Genomic DNA, 21,628 nt, shown 5'->3' with positions numbered 1-21,628 from the left:
TAAATAGGATGTCATGTCCACATCTTGTACAGCAATTAACCACTAGGAAGAATGTATGCAATGTGTTAATTATTGAAACTGTCCTACCAATTCGGTTTGAAACTGTCTCATTGCTATTTGTTTCTCAACAAAATTATGGGAAAAATAAATAAATAAATAAATAAACCTGAATGAGAGGGCTAGGGATACAGCTCAGTGGCACAGCACCTGCCTTGTAAGCATGAGGTCCTGAGTTCGATTCCTCATATAGAATAAAAATTTTAAAAACTGGATGAGAAGCCAGGAATGGTGGTGCAGGCCTGCAATATCAACACTCTGGGAAGCTAAGGCTGGAGCAACCCAAGTTCAAGGCCAGCCAGGACAATTTAGGGACTTAGCAAAAACACCTTGTGTGGTGGATTTCTAACAGGTAGTCAACTTATTACACCCAGCTGGATTAAACCTGTGTGGTGCTGAGTGCAGGAGGTCCCCCTGAAGGTTGTTGCCAGTAGCATAAAGGCAGAACAGGAGAAGCTGCCAGAACACTGTTAGAGATGCTGTTTGGAGATGTTGTTGGAGCTCCTGGAAACTGCTGGTTCTCTTGGGCTGTTCTGCTGGAGGACCTTATCATGCTGGCTTTCCCAGTGAGCTTTGGAGGAGCTTGGGTCCTCATCTTGAGCATCAATTCCTGGCTCCAGAGGAGAAGATGGAGCACTGCTCAGCCTCAGGAAGCTTGTCGCATTGACTTTCCTGATGGGAACTCAGCTTCCCTCATTGCTGGAGGAACTCAGGACCTCACTGTTGCTGAGGATGGCTGTGCTGCTTTTGGGGGCGCTCTGGTGCTTACCTTGAGCATTGCTTCCTAGCTCCAGCTCAGATCCCTCACCCTGCTAGCACAGGTCCTTCATCCCACTTCCGAGCTTCCACCACTGACCTTTGGGCTTTTCCAGCACATATCCATGAAGCATGAGACTTCGTTGTGGGCTCTGGGCCTCCAGTTGGACTGGTAGAAGGCATTCTTATGAGCTCTAGGCCCTCAGCTGGATTCATTAGTATTTAGTGTGTGGATAGATTTCCTGCACTTGGAGTATGCAATTCTTGGGTGATTCATTATAAAATACTATTATAAAATGCATCCTGTGCTATATTGTTCACTTTGCAAAAACCCCCAAGCATGACATCTTGCCTCAAGGAAAGAAATTTTCTTATAAAAGACTGAGAATGTGGTTCAATGTGAAGTCCATGGCTCTCGCTCCTGTACTGGAAGGAAAAAAAGGAATGAGATAAGAGCTCTGTCTTTACACACAGTGGGTAGAAGAGAAAAAAAAAGAAAAAAAAAAAAAAAACTTAGAAGATTTCAGCTTGGTGGAATACTAGAAAAGAGGTCTGTAAAGCAAAACTTAACAAGCTGACACCCCACTTGCAGGCTTTTATTGACCTTGGTGCTTCCTCTGTGGAGTGCTGCTCTCCTAGATCAACAGGCATGTTCTCATGTGCTTAGCTACCCTCTACTGAGCGACATCACTCTGACCCTCCTACCTAAAGGTTTGTTTGGACTTGCAAGTCCTAGTAAAAATAGTATATGTTAGATGCTGCATTGTGTAACCAACAATCTTTCCTTTTTTTCCCTCTCTGACTCTAGGGATGAAATCCAGGGCCTTACACTTCTAAAACATGGGCCCTGTCTGAGCTACATTTCCAACCCCAGAAATTTTCCCTTTAAATTCCTCTTGTTGGAGGTAACTCAGTGGTCTAAGCACAAGGACTGGGCTTGCTGTGCTGGCCACCGAATCCAGGCATGGTGGCACATGCCTATAATCCCAGCAATGGGGAGGCTGAGACAGGCAGATCACTATGAGTCCAAGCTGTGTGGTAAGACCATTTTCCAAATGAATAAATAATTTAATTTTTAAAAATTCCCTTTGTTGCTTTTTTTTTGGTACCTGGGATTGAACTCAAGACCTTGTACTTGCCATGGAAGGCGCTTAAGCCGCTGAACTATCACTCTGGCCCTTCCTCTTGTTGCATGTTAGACCAGTAATGAACCTTAATGATCATAGAAGACATCGCAGTTAGGGTGGAAAACTGAAGGGCAAAGCTTCGTTAGCTTTTCCTGTGAGTTAAGGCAAGTCTGGAGCTGCAGGCCCAGCAGTGTCTCTGCCTCAGTTTTAGCCTTGTTTATGAAGGCAGAGGTTTGGCTTCAATTCCTACTGCTCCAAAGAATGTGGAGACTTTCTAGGGGCACAGAGAGTGTCACTACAGTGCTTATTCTAACTCCACATGTCTTGTGACCTTCCAGAGCACCTACTGTGCCACCATGGTCCAGCACTGTGAAGCTCTCAACCGCTCTGTCCAGGTGGTAAACCTAGATCCGGCCGCAGAACACTTCAACTACCCTGTGATGGCTGGTAAGTGCTCTCAAAGCCTTCCCCTTCCTTCAGGAATGGCAAGGGTAGAGAAAGCAGGGAGTGCTGGCTTCCTGGCACAGAAACTAAGAAATTACAAAAACTATTATACTCCTGTCCTCTGGTTCATGGTGAGCATCAGAGACTGAATATCATTTGGTGCCATGTATTCATGGTGATGTATCTTTTCTTGGGTTTTGATGAAGGACTTACAATGAGTGGACTCCTCCTCTAGCTCCCTTCCACTCTACCCCTTTCTTCCTTAGTCCTACTGTAGTACATCTATAGTTTTATTTATTTAAGTAGCAGGAATTGAACTCAGGATCTTTTGCTTGCTGGGCAGATGCTGTGCCGCTAAGCCATATCCCTGGCTGTAGTAAATCTATACTAAAGTTAATTTGGTCGCAGCCCATAGTAGGCACTCAAGTTGGCTTAAGTAAAAAATAGTAATAATAAGATTAAGTAGAAACTAGTGACATATCAAAGATACAACATAGGGGTCAGTTGTACATTGATACATAAAGCTCCAGGTCTAGATAAGTTTATGGAGGAAAGGAGTGTGGTGAGAGAAGACCCAAGACTGAACCTTGAAGTCATCTCTTCTTCAGAGATCTGGAAAGGAGTGGCTTCAGAAAGGAAGGAGGAAAAGATACCTTAACAAATGCAGGAGTGGCCAGGCTGAGTGCGGGGCACTCCTGTACTCCCAGGTCCTCAGGAAGCCCCAGCCTGGGGATCATTTGAGCCCAGGAGTTTGCGACCACTAGACAACGTGGTGAGACTCTACTTCTAACAAAAAGGCGAATGAAACTGAAGAAGCCAAAGGGCTATAGAGAGGCCAAGGGTGTAGCTCAGTGGCACAAGTGCTTGCCTGGCAAGTGCAAGGTCCTAAGTTCAATTCCTGGTTTAAACAAAGACGTTCACTAGAAGGGCTGGCAATGCAGATCAGTGGTAGAGCACTTCCCCACAGCCACAGGCCCCTGGATCCAGTACCCAGTATCAGAACAAAACAGAAACCGAAGGTCTAAATACTGATTTCCAAAAATGTGTAAGACAGGGCTGGGGAGATGGCTCAGTGGCATAAGCACCTGCCTGGCAAGTGTAAGGTCCTGAGTTAATCCCCAGTACAACAATAAATAAAAAGAAAAAGGGCTGGTGAGATGGCTCAGTGGTCTAACGCACCTACTTAGAACAAGTTCAGCAAAGCACAGGGACCACGGTTCAATCCCCCAGCACCACATGCCAGCCAGCCCGCCCCCTGGTGGGCTGAGCTGGCCACACACACACACACACACACACACAAATAAATAAAATTTAAAGAAAAGAAAAAGAAAAAAAGCCAAAAATGTGTACGAGAACCATATATGTACCAGAATTTTTAAGCCTTTCCTATAGTGGAGTTATGTTAATTTTCGTCTTTCTAATCCAGGATATGTGACTCCCACTTCACTTAAGAAAGGGAAAGTGAGGCTCAAGAGGTTAAGTGCTTGCCTATGTTCATAATGTTAAAAGACAATGACTAGAATTGTTTGCACCTTTTGTGTGTGTGTGTGTGTGTGTGTGTGTGTGTGTGTGTGTGTGTGTGTGTGTGTGTCTGTGTGCCGAGGATTGCATTCAGGACCTTGCACTTGGCAGGCAAGCCCTTATGCCGCTGAGCTATCTCCCCAGCCCTTTATTTTTTTAATAGTACATATTCACACGTTCAAAATGCAGAAGACTAAGACCATGCAAGTCTCCTTCCCAGCTCTGTTCCCCAATACCCCAGCATCTTCCCTGCGGACAGCCACACCTAATACTTCCAGTGTTCTTCCACAGATCTGTGCACATAAAATCTGGGGTGTGTATGTATTATGGGTATCTAGTGAACTTTGATTGTTTGTTTCTTTTTAAAACATGTGGTAGACAGGATATCATGTCTACATCTTGTACTATGAATAACCACTAAGAAGACAGCAATATGCATTGTATTAATTATTGAAACTGTCCTACTAATCAGTTTTGAAACTAATTGCTATTTGTTTCTCAATAAAATTATTATAATATTCTTCTAAAAAAAATAAAAATAAATAAATAAAACATGTGATTGTGTTTTGTTTGTTTCTAGTACTGGGAATCAGACCTTGGGGCACTCAGTCACTAAGCTATATCTCCAGCACCCCCAGCCCATTTTTTTAAGACATCATCTCACTAAGTTGCCACAGCTGGGCTCAAACTTGCAATCCTGGGGCTTCTGGGTTAGCTCAGTTGTTTAAAGCGCCTGCTTGGGCAAATTCAGTCACGCACAGGGGACGGAGATTTGATCCCCAGCCCCACAAGCCACACCAGACCTGCCCTTAAGACAGCCTAAGCAAGCCAAAAAAAATCCTTCAAACTTGCAATCCTCCCGCCTCAACCTCCCAAGTAGCTGATTATGGGCATGTACTACTTGATGGCATTCTTTTTTTTTGTTTGTTTTTTTGTTTTGTTTTGGTTTTTTTTGCGGAACTGGGGATTGAACTCAGGCTTTTGTGCTTGCCGGGGGAAGCACTTACTATACTGAGCCATCTCCCCAGGCCCAGTGGCATTCTTTATAGCGTTCTACATCATATTTTTTTTCAGCTAATAATAATCTTGGGAGGTGGGGCCGGGGAGATAGCTCAGTAGAAAAAGCATTTGCCTGGCAAGTGCAAGGTCCTGAATTCAATCCCCGGTACCGCAAACAAAACAAAACAAATGCCGATAATAATAATCTTGGGAGATTGTTATTAGTACTTAAGAAGCTTTCCTCCTCCTTTTTATGGCTGCGGAGTACTCCATTGTAAAATGTCTGGCTGTCTTTCACGGAGAGCACATTGGCCAAGCAATGGCCATGACTCATCCACTTGGCTGACACTGACAAAGGTTCTACAATCTGAGGTGCAGGATCTCAGGATAAATCCTGAGCAGATTTCACTGACCTTATCAGATCCAAAAGCTACAACTCTTGCTGCATAGGTCCTGCTTTACCTTGGTCTTAACCATCCAGCAGAAAAGTAAAAAAACGAAATATAAGAAGTAAAGCCATGCTGTTATGTTGAGCTGTAGGGGACTCAGGTCAACAATTTCTGACATTGCCAGTGAAGCGGAAGACCCAGTACTATTAGGGACTACTGGACTCTATTAGAATATTTTGCTGAGTTTACACACCTATAATATTCAAATAACGGAACTAAACAAAGGGGATACAGAGGAATGTCCATTTTGTATCTGTGTATTCAAAGTGGTTAGGATAGATATATAGTTACATTCTCTTAATGAATAGAGTGATTTGTTCTAATAGTGTTTGTAAATAGGATAGGTCTGCATCTTGTACAGCAATTAACCACTAGGAAGAATGTATGCAATGTGTTAGTTATTGAAACTGTCCTACCAATTTGGTTTGAAACTGTCTCATTGCTATTTCTCAATAAAATTATGGGAAAAAAATGTCTGGCTGTACAATAATTTATTGATCAGTTTATTGATGGACACTACTGCAATGAGAGAAGTACATAAATAACTTCACACATTATTTTTATATAATTGTTACTACTAAAAATATATATATAATTGTTACTACTGGAGAGGACAATAATTTTGGAGTATTCACTTCTGTTCTGAGACTTGTCTGTCCCTTTCAGACATCCGGGAACTGATTGAAGTGGATGATGTCATGGAGGATGACACTCTGCGGTTTGGTCCCAATGGAGGGTTGGTGTTTTGCATGGAGTATTTCGCCAATAACTTTGACTGGCTGGAGAACTGTCTTGGCCATGTGGAAGATGACTACATTCTTTTTGACTGTCCAGGCAAGTCAGCGATGTGAATGTGCCACTTTCCTTGAAGCTCTAATTGTGTTCTCAGTGGGAGAAGGTGTGGTGAGCATTTTATAATTCTGGATTATAGTGCAGTGAGATACCGAGGTCTTCCTTCATTGCAGTGAGGTTGTCGAGGGCTTCTTGTACACTGGCAGCACCGCACAGAGCAAGGGAGCCACTCTCTCTGCCTTCGTGGAACTCACAAGCTCACAAGTGTAAACAAATCCCATCCAGTGTGATTCAATACTCACTTGGACCAGCATCCCGCAGGAGGACCAGATGGTCGTAATAGGGAGGTTGAGCGGCTTCAGATCAGGAGACCATTAACCTGAGTTGTGGTGCGGAAGTGAAAAGAGTGGTCCAGACAGAGGCACAGCAGGCCGAAGTGCCAGCCCGGGAAGCGGTAGGCAGGGTGGGGCACTGCAGAGGCCCGAGTGCTGGAGCGCAGAGCACAAGGAAGAAGGCGCGTGTGCCAAGTCTGGTATTACAGGTGGTTTGTTAAGACCTGAGCGTAACCTAGTGGCCCTCATTTGTTTTCTCTTCCTTCTAACTGGGCATAGCTGTAGTTAAGTGTATGCATCATAAATTTAGGTTTGATGGGTACTCACAGTATTTGTAGCACTAATACTCTCCTCTCCCGCCCAGTGCTGGATATGGAGCTCACAGTGTGCCAGGCAAGCTCTTACCGTGTAACCACATTCCCAGCCTTAGCACTCACTTTTTGCTGGCAAAATATGTAGTAGTTTGTATGTAGCTTCATATTCTCCATTAGACTGGGTAGCTTGCTTGAGATTCCCACGGTGGCATTACCTTAGGTTTTATGATTGTTTTGAGAGGCTAGAAGGCCTATAAAAATTGAGTACATTATTACTAAGAATTGGTTTCCTCTTTTTTCCATCATTATCTTTTGGGTAAAACTTTGATCTGTACGTTTATATCATTTTCATGATCCTCTTCACGCAGGTCAGATTGAGCTGTATACTCACCTGCCTGTGATGAAACAGCTGGTCCAGCAGCTGGAACAGTGGGAGTTCCGAGTCTGTGGTGTGTTCCTTGTTGATTCTCAGTTCATGGTAGAGTCCTTTAAGGTAGGAGGATAAATCTGTTCTTGATTTTTCAATGATGGGTACAAGCAGATATCAGTCTCTAATTACTGTGTCATTCTGGGCATTTCACCACACTATTTGAGTGATTTAGTAGCCTAGCCTTGTTATTAAATTATCAGGCTAACATATTTAACTTGAAACTGGTATATAATTATTGTACAGATTTTCAGAAACTGCTTACCAAGAAATAATTGAGGTAGATATGTATTTTTAAAATAAAGAGGAAACCTAACACATAATGGGCATTCAGAACTAGTCATCTGGGCCAGGAAGATCGCTTGGCAGTCTAAGCGCCTGCCTAGCAAGCGCGAGGACCCAGGTTTGATCTCTGCTACTGCATGCCATGCTGGCCCTGGAACCCTGGGCTCACCTGGCCAGCCACTGAAACCAGGCATGGTGGCGTACTCCTGCAACCCCAGCGCTGGGGAGTCTGAGACAGGAGGATCAGTATGAGTCGGAGCTGTGTAGTGAGACCTTGTACCAAATACATAAATAAATAAAATTTGTAATCAAGCAGGTGTGGTGGCACATGCCTGTCATCCCAGCACTCAGCAGGGTCACCACCATAAGTTCAAGGCCTGTTTGACTATATAGTGAGGCCTTGTCCTCAAAAAACAAAATAGTTCTTATAAATAAAAAAACTACGTGGACTTCCAGGAAGATGGTAGAGGCCTTAACAGTAGAGAAACAGCCTCTCCCAAGATTTAGTGTCCAGACACTAGAATATAGCAATGTGAGGAAGAGAACATAGGAAATAAAAAGAATAAGGATAGCAAAGGAAGAAATTATGATTATTTGGGGATGACATGATATTCTACATAGAAGGCCCCAAAGCTCTTATCAAAAAGACTAACAGATTTAATAACAAAATTCAGTAGTGTAGCTGGGTACAAAGTCTACACTCAAAAATCAATAGCATTTCTGTATACAGCTCATTGGGAGACATTAGGGAAAATAGCATCCATAACCCTGAAATAACCTAGGAAGGAAATACAGACCTTTACATTGAAGCCAGATGTGATGGTGCATACCTGTTATCCTAGCACTTTGGAGGTAAATGCAGGAAGATCACCATGAGTTTGAGGCCACCCTGGGCTACATAAGTGACTTCAAGGCCAGCCAGCATTACGTAGTGAGTCCTTGTCTCAAAAGAAAAAAAAAAAGACCTTTATATTGAAAACTATAGTATTCTGAAATACTCTATAGTATTTCTGAAATAAAATCAATGAGGATATCAAGAAATGGAAAGATACCTCGTTCTTGGCTAGGAAGAACCAATTAGTGAAAATGACTGTGTTTCTAATATTGTTTTACAGATTTAATGAAATCCTAATTAAAATACCAATACCATGCTCTCAAAATTACAATAGTTTTAAAATTAATGGGCATCTGAAACAGTCACTTCTTAGATGAAGAAGTAAAAATGACATATAAATATATGAAAAAATGTTCAGCCTCATTGGTCATTTAAGAGATGCAAAGTAGAACAATACTGAGATTCCATCTCTAGAGAAAATGGCTGTTATCAAGAAATTAATAACACAGGAGCCAGGGGTTCGATCCCCCAGCCTGCCCTGCTGGCCCTGCCCCTGGGCTGTGCTGAGACATCAGTTGAGACTGGGCGTGGTGGCCCGTGCCTATAAACCCAGCTCTTGGGAGGCTGTAAACAGGCGGAGCACTATGAGTCTGATCTAGTAGTGAGACTCTGAACACCCTGTAGACCCTTCCCTAAAAATACAAAAAAAAAAAAGAAAGAAAAGAAGTTAGTAACAAATGTTGGCTGGGCTGTGGGGATAAAAGAACCTCTCTCCACTGTTGGTAGGAGCGTAGACTGATGCAACCACTGGAAGTCAGTGTGGAGATTTCTGTTCTACCTATTTTGATATCTTTCTGAGAGAAGTAAAAGCATCATGCCATAGCAGTGTGTGCACGCCATGCTTATAGCGGCACAGTTTGTAATAGCTAAATCTTGGGAAAAGCCTAAATGCCTGTCAACTGATGAATGGATAAAGCAGATGTGAGATAGATAGATATATATAAATATTCTGCACTAAAGAATAAACTTGAGGGGCTGGTGAGATGGCTCAGTGGTCTAAAGCACCTACCTAGAACAAGCTAAGCAAAGCACAGGGACTGCGGTTCAATCCCCCAGCACCACATGCCAGCCGGCCCCGCCCCCTGGTGGGCTGAGCTGGCCACACACACACACACACACACACACACACACACACACACACATAAAAAAATTAAAAAAAAAAAAAAAAAAGATTTGCTTTAAGAATAAACTTGAGGGGCCAGCGAGATAGCTCAGTGGTCTAAAGTGCCTGCTTAGCAAGCTTAGACAAAGTGCAAGGACCACATGCTGCGCCAGCCCTGCCCGAGCTGAGCCGCCCTCTGGCCCCCCCCCAAAAAAAAAGAATAAACTTGAGACATTTCTAGCTAAATACATGTACCTTATGACCAAACTTTTTTTTTTTTTTTTTGGAGGGGGTCTTTTGAGACAGGGTTTTGATGTGCAGTTCAGGCTGGCCTTAAACTCTTGGTGATCCTCCTGCCTCAGCCTCCCACGTGTTGAGATTACAGGCTTGTACCACCACACCAGCTAGCATTTCTTTCTTTTCTTTTCTTTTTTTTTTTTTTTTGGCAGAACTGGGAGTTGAACTCAGGCCCTTGTAACTCATCTTCTCTTGTTTTCTCTTTCAGTTTATTTCTGGCATCCTGGCTGCCCTGAGTGCCATGATCTCTTTAGAAATCCCGCAAGTTAATATCATGACGAAAATGGATCTGTTGAGTAAGAAAGCTAAGAAGGAAATTGAGAAGTGAGTTTGTTATTCTTTTACCCTTTTAGTATTCAGCTGCCACAATGAACATTCTGTTTTATTGAGATGCGAGGTTCTGTCAGTCTAAAATCTAGATCTGTTCTTCCCTCTATTCATTAGTCTTTTTCTCATTTTCGAAGGTTTCTAGATCCAGACATGTATTCTTTTTTAGAAGATTCAACCAGTGATTTAAAAAGCAAAAAATTCAAAAAATTGACTAAAGCTGTATGTGGACTGGTAAGCTTGTGACATGCTATTTGTTTGTTTGTTTGTTTCTTTTTCCTCAAATAACATGAGTTTGCCCACGTCCTCTCAGCAAGCACCTTTTTGGGAGGCAGTCCAACTATTGGTTGTGCAAAGAGGAAGCAGGTGGGGAGGGCCTGATTTGGCTTCCACAGTTTAATTTAGAAGCAATTATTACTGCCTAGTGTGGTGGCGCAGGCCTTGAATCCCAGCACTCCAGAAGCTGAGGCAGGAGGCTTGCCCGGAGTTTGAGGCCAGCGGCTACTCAGTAAGTTCAAGGCCAGCCTGAACTACAAAGTGGGACCCTGTCTCCAAAAAAGCAAAAACAAAAAAAGAAAGAAAAGTAAAAGTAGTTATTGGCAAGCCTATAAATTAACATATTTATTATTTCACACAATTTGGACAGTTCAGAACTATTTGTATATTTATGACAGTTCCAGGTGGTGTTGAATTTAGAAAAATTCCCGTGAAACAGCCTCTGGTAATTAGCCAGGGAATGTTCTGGGGAGCCAGAGGACAGAAAATCAGAAATGATTTGTTGCTGTTCTGTCTCTGGCTGCCTCCTCCTCCGCCTCTGCTCCAAAGACACAACTGTTTTTAATCATAAGTAAAAAAATGGTTATAAAACTCAGGATCTATGTTGAAAATTATGTGTTTTGCACAACTTCAGAAAACGTTCTTTTTGAAATCCCCTACTCATAGATTGATGACTACAGCATGGTCCGGTTTTTACCATATGATCAGTCAGATGAAGAAAGCATGAACATCGTACTACAGCATATCGATTTTGCCATTCAGTATGGGGAAGACTTGGAATTTAAAGAGCCAAAGGTAATTTCTGATGGAAAGGTTTTTGGGTTTTTTTGGGCTTTTTTGTGGAACTGGGGGTTGAACTCAGGCCCTTGCACTTGACAGGGTCCCCAGCCCCTAAACTGGTTGGGTTGTTTGTTTTTGTTTTTGTTTTTTTGCCGAACCAGGGATTGAACTCAGGCCTTTGTGCTTGCCTACTGAGCCATCTCCCCAGCCCTTATTTTTATTTTTATTTTATGTATTTAGGACAGGGTGTATAGAGTCTTAGTACATACATCAGATTCATAATGATTCTTCTGTTTTCAAGTGTGGGATTATATGTGCATGCTACCACGCCCAGTCTCCATCGCGTCTCAGTGTGCCCTGGGAGCGGGTCCAGCATGGCAGGCCGGGAATCGAACCCTGGCCGCTGGGCTCTGCCTAAGCAGGTGCTTTAGTCTACTGAGCTATCTGGCCAGCCCACTGATGGGAAGTTTTTATTGGCTTTGAGGGAAAATATTTGCCAGCACTCAGCCTCCTTCATAGTCCAGGAAGCTCATTAGGTTTTTTTGGTTGTTGTTGCAGTTATTTGGGCTTTTCTGCGTAATGTCTGAAACTTACACCTGTGTCCAGTACGAGGTACCAGCCTCCCTCTATCTTTTATTTAGTGAGTTAAGTTACTGGGCTTGCAGTTTGGGGTTCTATACAAAGAGGAAGTGAAATTCACTTCTGAATATCTGCTTGCACAGTGTCTCTTGCTGGACTGACAAGATAGCTCAGCAGGCTAAGTGCCTGCTTATGTAAGCACAGGGACCGGGCTTTGGTCCCTGGCCCCACATGCTGTACTGACCCTGCCCCGGGCACACAGGCATGGTGGTGCACACCTGAAATCCCAGCACCAAGGAGGCTGAAAACAGCTGGATTACTATGAGTCCGGGCTGTGTAGTGAGACCCTGTACCAAATACATTAAAAAAAAAAAAAAGCCACTTACTGACAATCATCAGAAGAGCCCTCCGAAATTAACTGAGAGTCATTTTCTATTTAAATTTAAATGGAAAATGCTTCTGGTAAGGTGTGAGCACAACATTTTACCATATGCCTGGGACAGCACTATCCATCGCACTTTTTTTTAACTATTAATGGTTTGCAGTTAGCATTTCTTGGAGCTTGTCTTGGGGTTTATTAGTTCTATACAACCTATAACACACACTAGTCTAACTGAGAGAAGTGAACGTACGTTGTTTTCTGTTTCCTTTATGTCAGGAGCACGAAGATGAGTCTTCCTCTATGTTTGATGAGTTCTTTCAAGAAAGCCAAAATGAATGAAACATTTACTCAGTGTCACCATACATATATATATATATATGAAGATCTTGTGGCCAAATTGGCAGAATATTCTCTTCAAAGAAAACAGTAGGAGAAACCTGCTTATATGTTAGTGGGGGAAAAAACACTGCCTGGAGCATCCCTGGATCGAGTTCTAAGTTATTGTGAAGCTGCTGCTGTCCAAAGGAGGATCTTTTAGACTTGGCGGAGAAGCTCAGCCACACAACACTGTGAAGCACATGCAGAGCCCGGCTTCGATTCCACAGAAGGGGATGGGAGTGGCATGGAATCTTTAGCAGGATTCTGATAGCATCAATTTAATTACATTTTCTCTTGAGGTTTTATTTAGGCCGCTCTGGCCTTAGCGTCATTATGTCATCCACCAGGCTGGAGCTCATGGCTGGAACATCCTGTCCCAGCTTCCTGAGTGCCAGGATTACAGGTGTGCGCCACCACACTTGATTTATCAGTTTAGATTTTAAAAATCAAAGTTCAGATGAGGAGAACAGATGCAGCTCAGTGATGAGATGCTTGGCTTGCAGTGTAGCAGGCCCCAATTTCAGTCTCCCTCCAAAAGGAAAAAAAGTGAGTGCATACAGATTTGTATACAGTATAGGCTAGTACCTGTTCTACATAGGTAGGGCCAACCTAATTTTATTTTTTTTGTTGTTGGGTTTCTGGGGGGGTCTTTGGGGGTCTTTTGAACAGCACAGATATTGTAACAAAATTTATCTTCAAAAGGGGAAAAATCTGGAAAGGTATGCATAAGACCATTACCTGTCTTTTTATTTTTCTACAGTAAAATGTGTTATTTGTCTAAAAAATTAAAATGACTGTTTTGAGATATATGTGTATAGAAAAGAAACAGAGAGGTAGTACTAAGTTTTTATTATACTCATGTTTTCCAGGCAGAATTTGAAATTCATAACCTAGGCAGTTTTGAATGAGTAAATTCCCCCTAAGTGTCAAAATGTAGGCCATGTTGTTTTTAAAATGCAATTTGTAGTCTCTGAATATTTAAAACTTTATCCATTCCTTGAGTAATTTGCACCAAAATGCAAAAGAAATCCTTAAGTACTGCTGGGCCTTGTGTAATAACTCGAGCTCAGCTCTTCCCTTAACCCTCCGCTGCTGATAGGCGCACTGATCTGACACCCACACAGATGAAGCCCCAGAAACCCCTGCAGCCCAGGCTCAGCTTTCATCATTTGGCTTCCACATCAAAAGCACACCTTCAGGGTCAGATCTGATGGATTCTCATTAAAGGAGGAACAGCAGCCTGTGTAGCTTAAGCTGGTGATGCTGGAGAAGGGGAAAGCCAGGTGTCACTCAGCACTGGGCGGCAGTGGGAGCTGCTCTCAGGACTGCTCAGCCAAGGAGAGTGGCAAGCAGGTGGCGCAGGGCTGTGTGCGGCTTCTTGAGGACTTCTGTGGCCCCAGAGAAAAAGGGCAGGAACACCACTATGGCCCAGTACTACTGATGGTTAGAAAGCCACTTGGGAGGAGAAGAAAGACAAAAGAACTTCCTTTTTTTTTGCTCCTTAAGCTGTACCTCTTTGGTTTAGCTTCTGGAGAATCTACGATGTACCCCCAGGAGTTAAGGCTCCAAATTCTGCTGCCTCTCTCGCTGGATCTGTGTTTCAAAGAATATGACCTCCCAGGCCTCAAGGACTTTACTGTCTGATATGGGAGCCTAAGACAATTCCAGAGTTTCAGGAGGCTCTGTGGACAGAAGGGAACGCTCCTGGCAGACAAGACCTTACTGAGACGGGGCTGACTTCTCAGCACTTTGGTCACCTGCTGAGGAATTAAAAGTGAAGAAAGTAAACTGAGTGGCTAAGGGATATTCTGGGCCCCTTCTGGCTGGCTATGATGGTAGAGGAGGGCTGCAAGCTGAAGGCTAGCCTGAGCAATGTTTTGGGGGTTTGTTGTTTTTGGTACTGGGAATCAAATTCAACCTCACACTTGCCAGGCAGGGTGCTGTTAACTGAGCTATGTCTCTGGCCTAGCCTGGGTAATTTAGTGACTTAAACTGGCTCAAAATTTAGAAAGGTGGGGAGGGGAGAAAGGCTGAAGATAATTGCTCCGTGAAGGCCTTGGGCTCAATTCCTAGTACCACAAATAAAGCTGCTGCTTTTAGGTGCTGTTTGGCTAGAGACCTAAACGAGAACTCCGGCAGATCCAGGTTTCTTTATTTTGTTCTCTGAGAAGGTCTCGCTCTGTAGCCTGGGCTGGCCTCCAGTGCATGGCAATCCTTCAGCCTCAGCGTCCTGAGACTGGGGTTACAGGTATGCGCCACCACAACCGCTCAGGTGTAGAAATAAGATCCAGAGTATTCTCGTATGAATGATTAGCAGGGAAAATGGCACTGAGGCAACAATAAACTTAGCTTCTTACTTAAGTGGTTTCAGTAAATTTTTTTTTTTTTTTTTTTCGGAACCGGGGATTGAACTCAGGGCATTGGGCTTGCCAGGGAAGCGCTTATTCCACAGAGCCATCTGCCCAGCCCCAGTGATGTTTTTCAGTAGCCACCAGGCATGTAAATTCTAAGTACTTTCCAAGTAACGTGTTTCATCTGCACAAAATGAGGTAAATGTCATTTTCAGGTGAAAAACTGAGGCACAGAAAAGTGAATTAACTTGCCCAGAATTGCACTGCTAGAACACGTTAGGATAGGATTCAGACCCAATGTCTGCTTCCTCAAAAAATGCCAGAACAAGCAAGTATAAAGGCCTGCTCTCCTGTGTTCTACAACTTTCCCATTTTAAAAAGCTGTGGGCAGAGCCGGGGAGATCGCTCAGCAGAATAAGCGCCTGCCTGGCAAGTGCAAAGTCCTGAGTTCAATCCCCGGTGCCACAGAAAGAAAGGGGGGGCATTCGAGAGGCTGAGGCAGGAGGATTCTTACGGAGTTCAAGACCAGCCTGGGCTACAAAGTGAGCTCAAGGCCAGCCTGAACTGAAATGAGAGACCCTGTCTCAAAAAAACCAAAAAAAGTGATGAGTTCATTTATTCACTCAACTATTTGCTAATGCTGTGTACTATCAATGACAAACACTGACAAAAGAGCCGGCTCCTGCCTTTGACATTCACAACGATGGGGAAACGTTAGAGAAGCACCATAAATAAATTTAAGAATCTTAAAAATATGGAAGAAAACAAAAAAAAAGTCTAAGACAAGGGGACGGGGCCGCGGAGATGGCTCAGCAGAATAAGTGCTTCCCTGGCAAGCGCAAGGGTCTGAGTTCAATCCCCGGTTCCGCCAAAAAAAAAAAAAGACAAGGGGACGCGGTGGGGTAGAATTAAAACAGTCCAGGGAAGAGTTCACTTGAAAAGGTGGCCTTTAGGAAAAAAACGAGCGAAGAGTCACTAGGACGCCACACTCCCAGAGCCCAGTGCCCTTCCGCGCGCGTGTTGCGCATGCGCGAGCTCCGCCGGCGGTGCCCTGTGCGCGCGCCCCCTGGCGCTCCTCTCGAGCTGCGCAGCCGCAGCAGTCGGCGCTGCGACAGACCGCGGAGAGCCGGGTCCTCCTGTCTCCGCCCCTTCCGCCTCACTTCCGCCCACCGCGCCCGAGCCCCCTACACCGGAAGGGTCGCGTTCTGTGCAGGTCCTACTCTGAGGTGGAACCCCGGCCCCGCCAAAAATGCCGGTAAGCGCTCGATCCTGGGGTGCAAGGAAACGGCTGGGACTGGGGAGAGCGGCGCGGAGGCGTGCTGAGGCTGAGAGAAGCGGGCCGAAGACGGAAAGGAAGCAGGGATCCCGAGGAGTTGGAGGAGGAGGCGAAGCAAGGGGCCGGTTCCTGTAGGGTCAGAGCTGGGGGGCGTGGAGGGCAGGCTTTGGGGCCCGCGGGGCGCGGCAGTGGCGGGCGCTGGGAGCAGGCCGCCGCCCGGCTCCTTGGCTTGCTCTCTGCTCCCCCCAGGGCCGGCAGGGCTCCCGAGACCTCACTAGGGCCGGAAGCTCAGGGTTAGGCTTTTTCTCGTTTCTCAACTCCAGTTTCAGCTTCTCCTTTTTCTGTCAGCCCGATTTCCTCCTCCCTACTTCCTGGGGGGCAGGTCCCGCCTCCTGCTCGTCGCCTGTCAGACCCACTTCCGGGTCACCTCCCTTGCCCCTTAGGGTGGCTGCCATCCCACAGACAGTTAGGTTTAGCCCCCTACAGGTCGCTGTGGTGTCCAGGGGTCTTCTTTTTGTGAGTGCATCGGAGTCGGAGTAAAAATCGGTGATTGTACCCCCATCTAAATTTAACTTCTGATGGCCAGAGTATGAAATTGTTAGCTCCATTTTGCAGATTAGGAATAGTCACTTGGGAATGTATATCAAAGTCAAAAAACGTTCGTGAATTGCGTTCCAATGGAGAGAGAGACTGTAACACGAAAGCATGAATAAAAGAGATAGTTTCAGATAGTGCCAAATGCTCTGGAGGAAATGAATGGGTAAAAGGGAGTGATTGGTGAAGGGGAGGGAGGAAGCTGCGTTCAGTAAGACAGACCCATTTAAAAAGCCATAGTTACAACCATACATTTAAAAAGCCATAGTTACAGCTGTACACTTTATGAATCCCATAGTTAGGTGTTTGTTTTTGTTGTTGTTTTTTTTCGTTTGTGTATTTGGTACAAGGTCTCACTATGCAGATCGGACTTGTGTTGATTCCCCGTTTTCAGCCTCCTCAGCGCTGGGATTACAGGCGTGCACCACCATGCCTGGACCCTATCACTGGGTCAGACCACCCCGGGGACAGGGACCATGCAGCATGAAGGGCAGGGATTTAACCCTGGTCCCTGCGCTTGCCAAAGCAGGCACTTAGTCCGCTGAGCAATCTCACCGCCCTTCATAGTTAGTATTTGATCCCTGAGTAGTGTCAGGCAGGCCCAGAGCGACACAGTTCCTCATTTATTCCATTTAACTCCCACAGTGACCTAGGAAGTAGGTACTGTTATTCTTCCTGTTTTGCAGAAGAAACTAAGATTCAGAGAAATGAACTGACTTGCACAAGGTTACATGCTATACCAGCAGGAAAGCCAGATTATTTGAGCCAGAATTCTCAAGCTCAGTTCATTCCAGTTTCACAGAGAGCACCCAGCTCTGGCTATTTATTTTATTTATTTATTTTTGAGGCAGGATCTCACTCTGTAATCCAGGCTGGCCTTTGACTCACTATGTAGCACAAGCTGGCCTCAGCAATCCTCCTGCCTCAGTCTCCTGAGTACTGGGATTACAGATGTGTGTCACCACCCTGGACTACTTATTTTATTCTTGTGTTCTGCGGTAGCCTGAAAGTTCTTCAAGGATGAGAACTACACTGCTCTTTTCTTTTGAGGAGTGAGGACTGGGAGTCAACTGAGCTCAACCCCTGGCCCATATACTGCTCTTGCATATCACTGTCACTGTGCCATGCACATCAGAGGTGCATAATAATCTTTTGGTGAATGGGGCTGGTGAGATGGCTCAGTGGTCTAATGCACCTACTTAGAACAAGCTTAGCAAAGCACAGGGACCGCGGTTCAATCCCCCAGCACCACATGCCAGCCAGCCCCGCCCCCTGGTGGGCTGAGCTGGCCACACACACACACACACACACACATAAATAAATAAATAAAATTTTAAATAATAATAATAATCATTTGGTGAATGAATGAATGAATATTTGAATGGGCATGTTTTAAAAAGCCAGGACTGGGTTCAGTGACCAGTACTGCATGCTGTGCCACTGTGCCGGCCACCAAAACCAGGCATGGTGGCACACACCTGTAATTCCAGTGCTGGGGAGACTGAGATAGAAGAATCACTATGAGTCCAAGTGTAATTATTTATTTGGCAAGACCCTGTGCCAAATAAATAATTAATTTTTAAAAGCTAGACATCCAGCCGGGCATGGTGGCCCACGCCTATAACCCCAGCACTCTAGAGGCTGAGACAGGAGGACTACCATGAGTTTAAGGCCAGCTGGGCTAGTTAGTGAGACCCTGTCTCAAAAAAAAGAAAGAAAAAAGAGACTAAGAGAAGAAAAGGGATGTCTTGGTAAAAGACACAAAGACAGCTTGGGGTGGGAGGGTGCCTGCCTGTAGTACCAGCACTCACCACTATAATCCTGCCTGTAATCCTAGCACAGAGGCAGGAGAATCACAAGGTTGAGCTCAGCCTGGGCAACTCAGTAATTTAACAAGAGCCTGTCAATAAAAGAGTAAAAAAGGATGCTAGAGATGCAGCCCAATGTGAAGGCCTAGGTCAATGGTGGCAAACATTTTAGAGCTTTCAGTGAGCATAAACAGCCCACTGCAACATGCATGCCATAGGTTCACCCTCGCTGAAGTTCTGTTTTTAGTATGGGGGGGCAGGAAGTGTCTGAACTGAAAAGCTTGGGTCCTGATGTAGATGGAGAGTGGGTAACCTGATTTATAAGGTGTTTTCCTGTTTTAACTGGAAGTGTGGAATTGGAAGGGGTGCATGGTAGTACCTACTCATGCAGTATTACCACCATAAAGATACAGAGGCATAAATAACCTTAACATAGACAGTAGTAAAATGTAGCTATTAAAAATTGGGAAATGAGGGGCTGGGAGATGGCTCAGTAGAATAAGCACTTCCCTGGCAAGCACAAGGCCCTGAGTTCAATCCCCAGTTCCACCAAAAAAAAAAAAAAAAAAATTGGGAAATGAGCTGGGCATGGAGGCGCATGCCTGTAATCTCAGCACTTGGGAGACTGAGACAGGAGGATCCTTTCGAGTTCAAGAACATCCTGAACTACAAAGTGAGCTGAAGGCCAGCCTGAGCTGCACTGTGAGACCCTGTCTCAAAAAGCCAACAAGGGGGGGTGGTATTTACCTTGATTTTTAATATATGTAATCGCAAGTTTATATAATTTAATTTTTGAGAATGGCTACATTTAATAACCAGCTTTCAGAATTCTTCAAAATTTAATTTTTTTTTTTTTTTTTTTTTTTTTTTTTGTGGAACCGGGTATTGAATGCAGGCCCTTGTGCTTGCCAGGGAAGTGCTTATTCTACTGAGCCATCTCCCTGGCCCAGTTCTTCAAAATTTAATAAATGCTTTCCTCACTGGGCATAATGGCACACACCCATCATCTCAGTGTCTAGGAGGCTGAGGTAGAAGAAACAGTTCAAGGCTAGCTGGGCTACATGGTGGGACTGTCTCAAAAACAAAATTGGTGAGACGCAGCTCCTGCACTTCATGGTTGCCCTCCTCCTTGGTCTCTCTCCCCTCACTAATATTAGGAGTTGTTCTTTTTTTCTGTAGTGGAATGTTCTTTCCTGCCCCAGTGACATTTGTCCTCTTTCCATTTCTGTGTTCTTAATTGGCACTACTGCAGGCCTACCACTCTTCTCTCATGGACCCTGACACCAAACTCATCGGGAACATGGCGCTGCTGCCCATCAGGAGTCAGTTCAAAGGACCTGCCCCTAGAGAGAGTAAGTCTGAACCCGGGATTTCAGATGTTGGCCTAAAATGCCTAGCAAACTTTTTTTCTTTCTTTTTTTTTTTTTTTTTTTGTTTCAGCACAATTTTTGAGCCAGCATTTCCAAATCTTTTTTGCAGAACCGGGGATTGAACTGAGGTCCTTGTGCTTGCCAGGCAAGCTCTTATTCTACTGAGCTATCTCCCTGGTCCCTCTAGCAAACTTTCTGATAATATCAAATGAGGAAATTTCTTAGCTTACTCCTGTGTCTCACGTTGCTCATTTACTTTCTTTTTCTTTTGTTTTTTTGAGACAGTATTTCATTGTGCAGCTCAGGTTGGCCTCAAATTCCCAGGGATCCTCCTGCTTCAGATTCCTGAGTGTTGGGATGACAGGTGTGTACCACCACACCCAGCCATCTTGTACTTTCTGTTTGTTTGGTGGGGATTATATTTTAGACCTCTTGCTGGGCATGGTGGTGCTCACCTAAAACTCCAGCACACAGAAAGCTGATCCTGGAGGATTGTTGAGGGTTTGAGGGCAGCTTGAACCACAAAGAGAGAACCTATCTCAGAACACCTTAAAAAGGGGGGGGGGGGCTGGTGAGATGGCTCAGTGGTCTAGAGCACCTACTTAGAACAAGCTAAGCTAAACAAAGCACAGGGTCCAAGGTTCAATCCCCCAGCACCACATGCCAGCCAGCCCCTCCCCCTGGTGGGCTGAGCTGGCCACACACACACACACACACACACACACACACAAATAAAATTTTTTTAAAAAGATTATGACTTAAAATCATGGGCTGGGGAGATGGCTCAGTAGAATAAGTGCCTCCCTGGCAAGCGCAAGGGCCTGAGTTCAATCCTCCGTTCTGGGGAAAAAAAATTGTTATTTCCACTTTCTCAAGGTTATTTCCTGAAAGTAGAAATGTACTTAATTCTAGATACTTCCTATAATCACTATCCATTCTTTCAAACTAATATAATGCTATTACCTCTATAGAATGCCCTTTCTCTGCTATTGCACTGGAAAAGACAAGTATTTTAAGCCAGCTATGGTGGCACATGCCTATAATCTCAGCACTTGAGAGGCTAAGGCAGGAGTATCATTGTGAGACCAGTCTGGGTTACAAAGTGAGCTCAAGGCCAGGCTTAACTGCATAGTGAAACCCTGTCTCAAAAAGACAAAAAAAAAAAAAAATTAAGCCATGTGTGATAGAAAACACCCGTAACGACAGCTGCCTGGGACCCTGAAGCAGGAGGATTCCAAACTCAAGGCCAGATGTAAACTTATCTAGACCCAGGATTAAAATAAAAATTTTAGAAAAGGAATTGAGAATGTAGCTCAGTGGTAGAACACCCCGAATCCAACTCCCAGTACCACACACACACACACACACAAAAATCATAATATTTTAATTTCTTCCCCCATGTAAATCTACTTCCTTTGTGCATTCTTCAGAATATTCAGTTTTAGCAATACCTAATTTTTTATCTTGTTTGTTTGTTTGTTTGTTTGTTTGTTTGAGGCAGGGTCTTGCTATGCCATTCAGGCTGATCTTGAACTCATTATGTAGTCCAGGCTGGTGGAACTCATGGCAGTCCTCTTGCCTCAGCCTCCTGAGTGCTGGAATCACTGTACAGCACCACACCTGGCTACTGTACTACAAATCATGACTCATATCTCCCCCTTGTTTTTCTGAATTTTGTTTCTTTGCTTTCTTCATACTCCTTTTTTTTTT

The 21,628-nt window shown here is 44.4% G+C and overlaps 2 protein-coding genes and 1 long non-coding RNA gene across 3 annotated transcripts in view; 2 read left to right on the top strand and 1 right to left on the bottom strand.

Moving 5' to 3' along the window:
* The window catches only part of Gpn3 (GPN-loop GTPase 3), a 27,219-nt gene extending 14,249 nt beyond the window's left edge, over nucleotides 1-12,970 (top strand). Inside the window, exons 2-8 of the mRNA XM_004635909.2 lie at nucleotides 2,279-2,387; nucleotides 6,020-6,187; nucleotides 7,160-7,284; nucleotides 10,006-10,121; nucleotides 10,262-10,358; nucleotides 11,067-11,195; nucleotides 12,418-12,970. Coding sequence (XP_004635966.2) covers nucleotides 2,279-2,387; nucleotides 6,020-6,187; nucleotides 7,160-7,284; nucleotides 10,006-10,121; nucleotides 10,262-10,358; nucleotides 11,067-11,195; nucleotides 12,418-12,480 — 807 coding nt within the window. The 3' untranslated portion in view covers nucleotides 12,481-12,970. The remainder of the gene's footprint in view (nucleotides 1-2,278; nucleotides 2,388-6,019; nucleotides 6,188-7,159; nucleotides 7,285-10,005; nucleotides 10,122-10,261; nucleotides 10,359-11,066; nucleotides 11,196-12,417) is intronic.
* A 178-nt stretch (nucleotides 12,971-13,148) lies between these two features.
* LOC111817971 overlaps nucleotides 13,149-21,628 on the bottom strand; it is a 15,031-nt gene continuing 6,551 nt past the window's right edge. Inside the window, exon 3 of the long non-coding RNA XR_002822058.1 lies at nucleotides 13,149-13,608. This is a non-coding gene — a long non-coding RNA (uncharacterized LOC111817971). The remainder of the gene's footprint in view (nucleotides 13,609-21,628) is intronic.
* The window catches only part of Arpc3 (actin related protein 2/3 complex subunit 3), a 16,121-nt gene continuing 10,460 nt past the window's right edge, over nucleotides 15,968-21,628 (top strand). The window contains exons 1-2 of the mRNA XM_004635908.2: nucleotides 15,968-16,125; nucleotides 19,801-19,900. Of these exons, the coding sequence (XP_004635965.1) occupies nucleotides 16,120-16,125; nucleotides 19,801-19,900 (106 nt within the window). The 5' untranslated portion in view covers nucleotides 15,968-16,119. The remainder of the gene's footprint in view (nucleotides 16,126-19,800; nucleotides 19,901-21,628) is intronic.

This window comes from Octodon degus, unplaced genomic scaffold (assembly GCF_000260255.1).
Source record: "Octodon degus isolate 3935 unplaced genomic scaffold, OctDeg1.0 scaffold00076, whole genome shotgun sequence".
NCBI lineage: Eukaryota > Metazoa > Chordata > Mammalia > Rodentia > Octodontidae > Octodon > Octodon degus.
The sequence above is the reverse complement of the archived record's forward strand: the minus strand, read 5'-3'. Positions and strand labels throughout refer to the sequence as shown.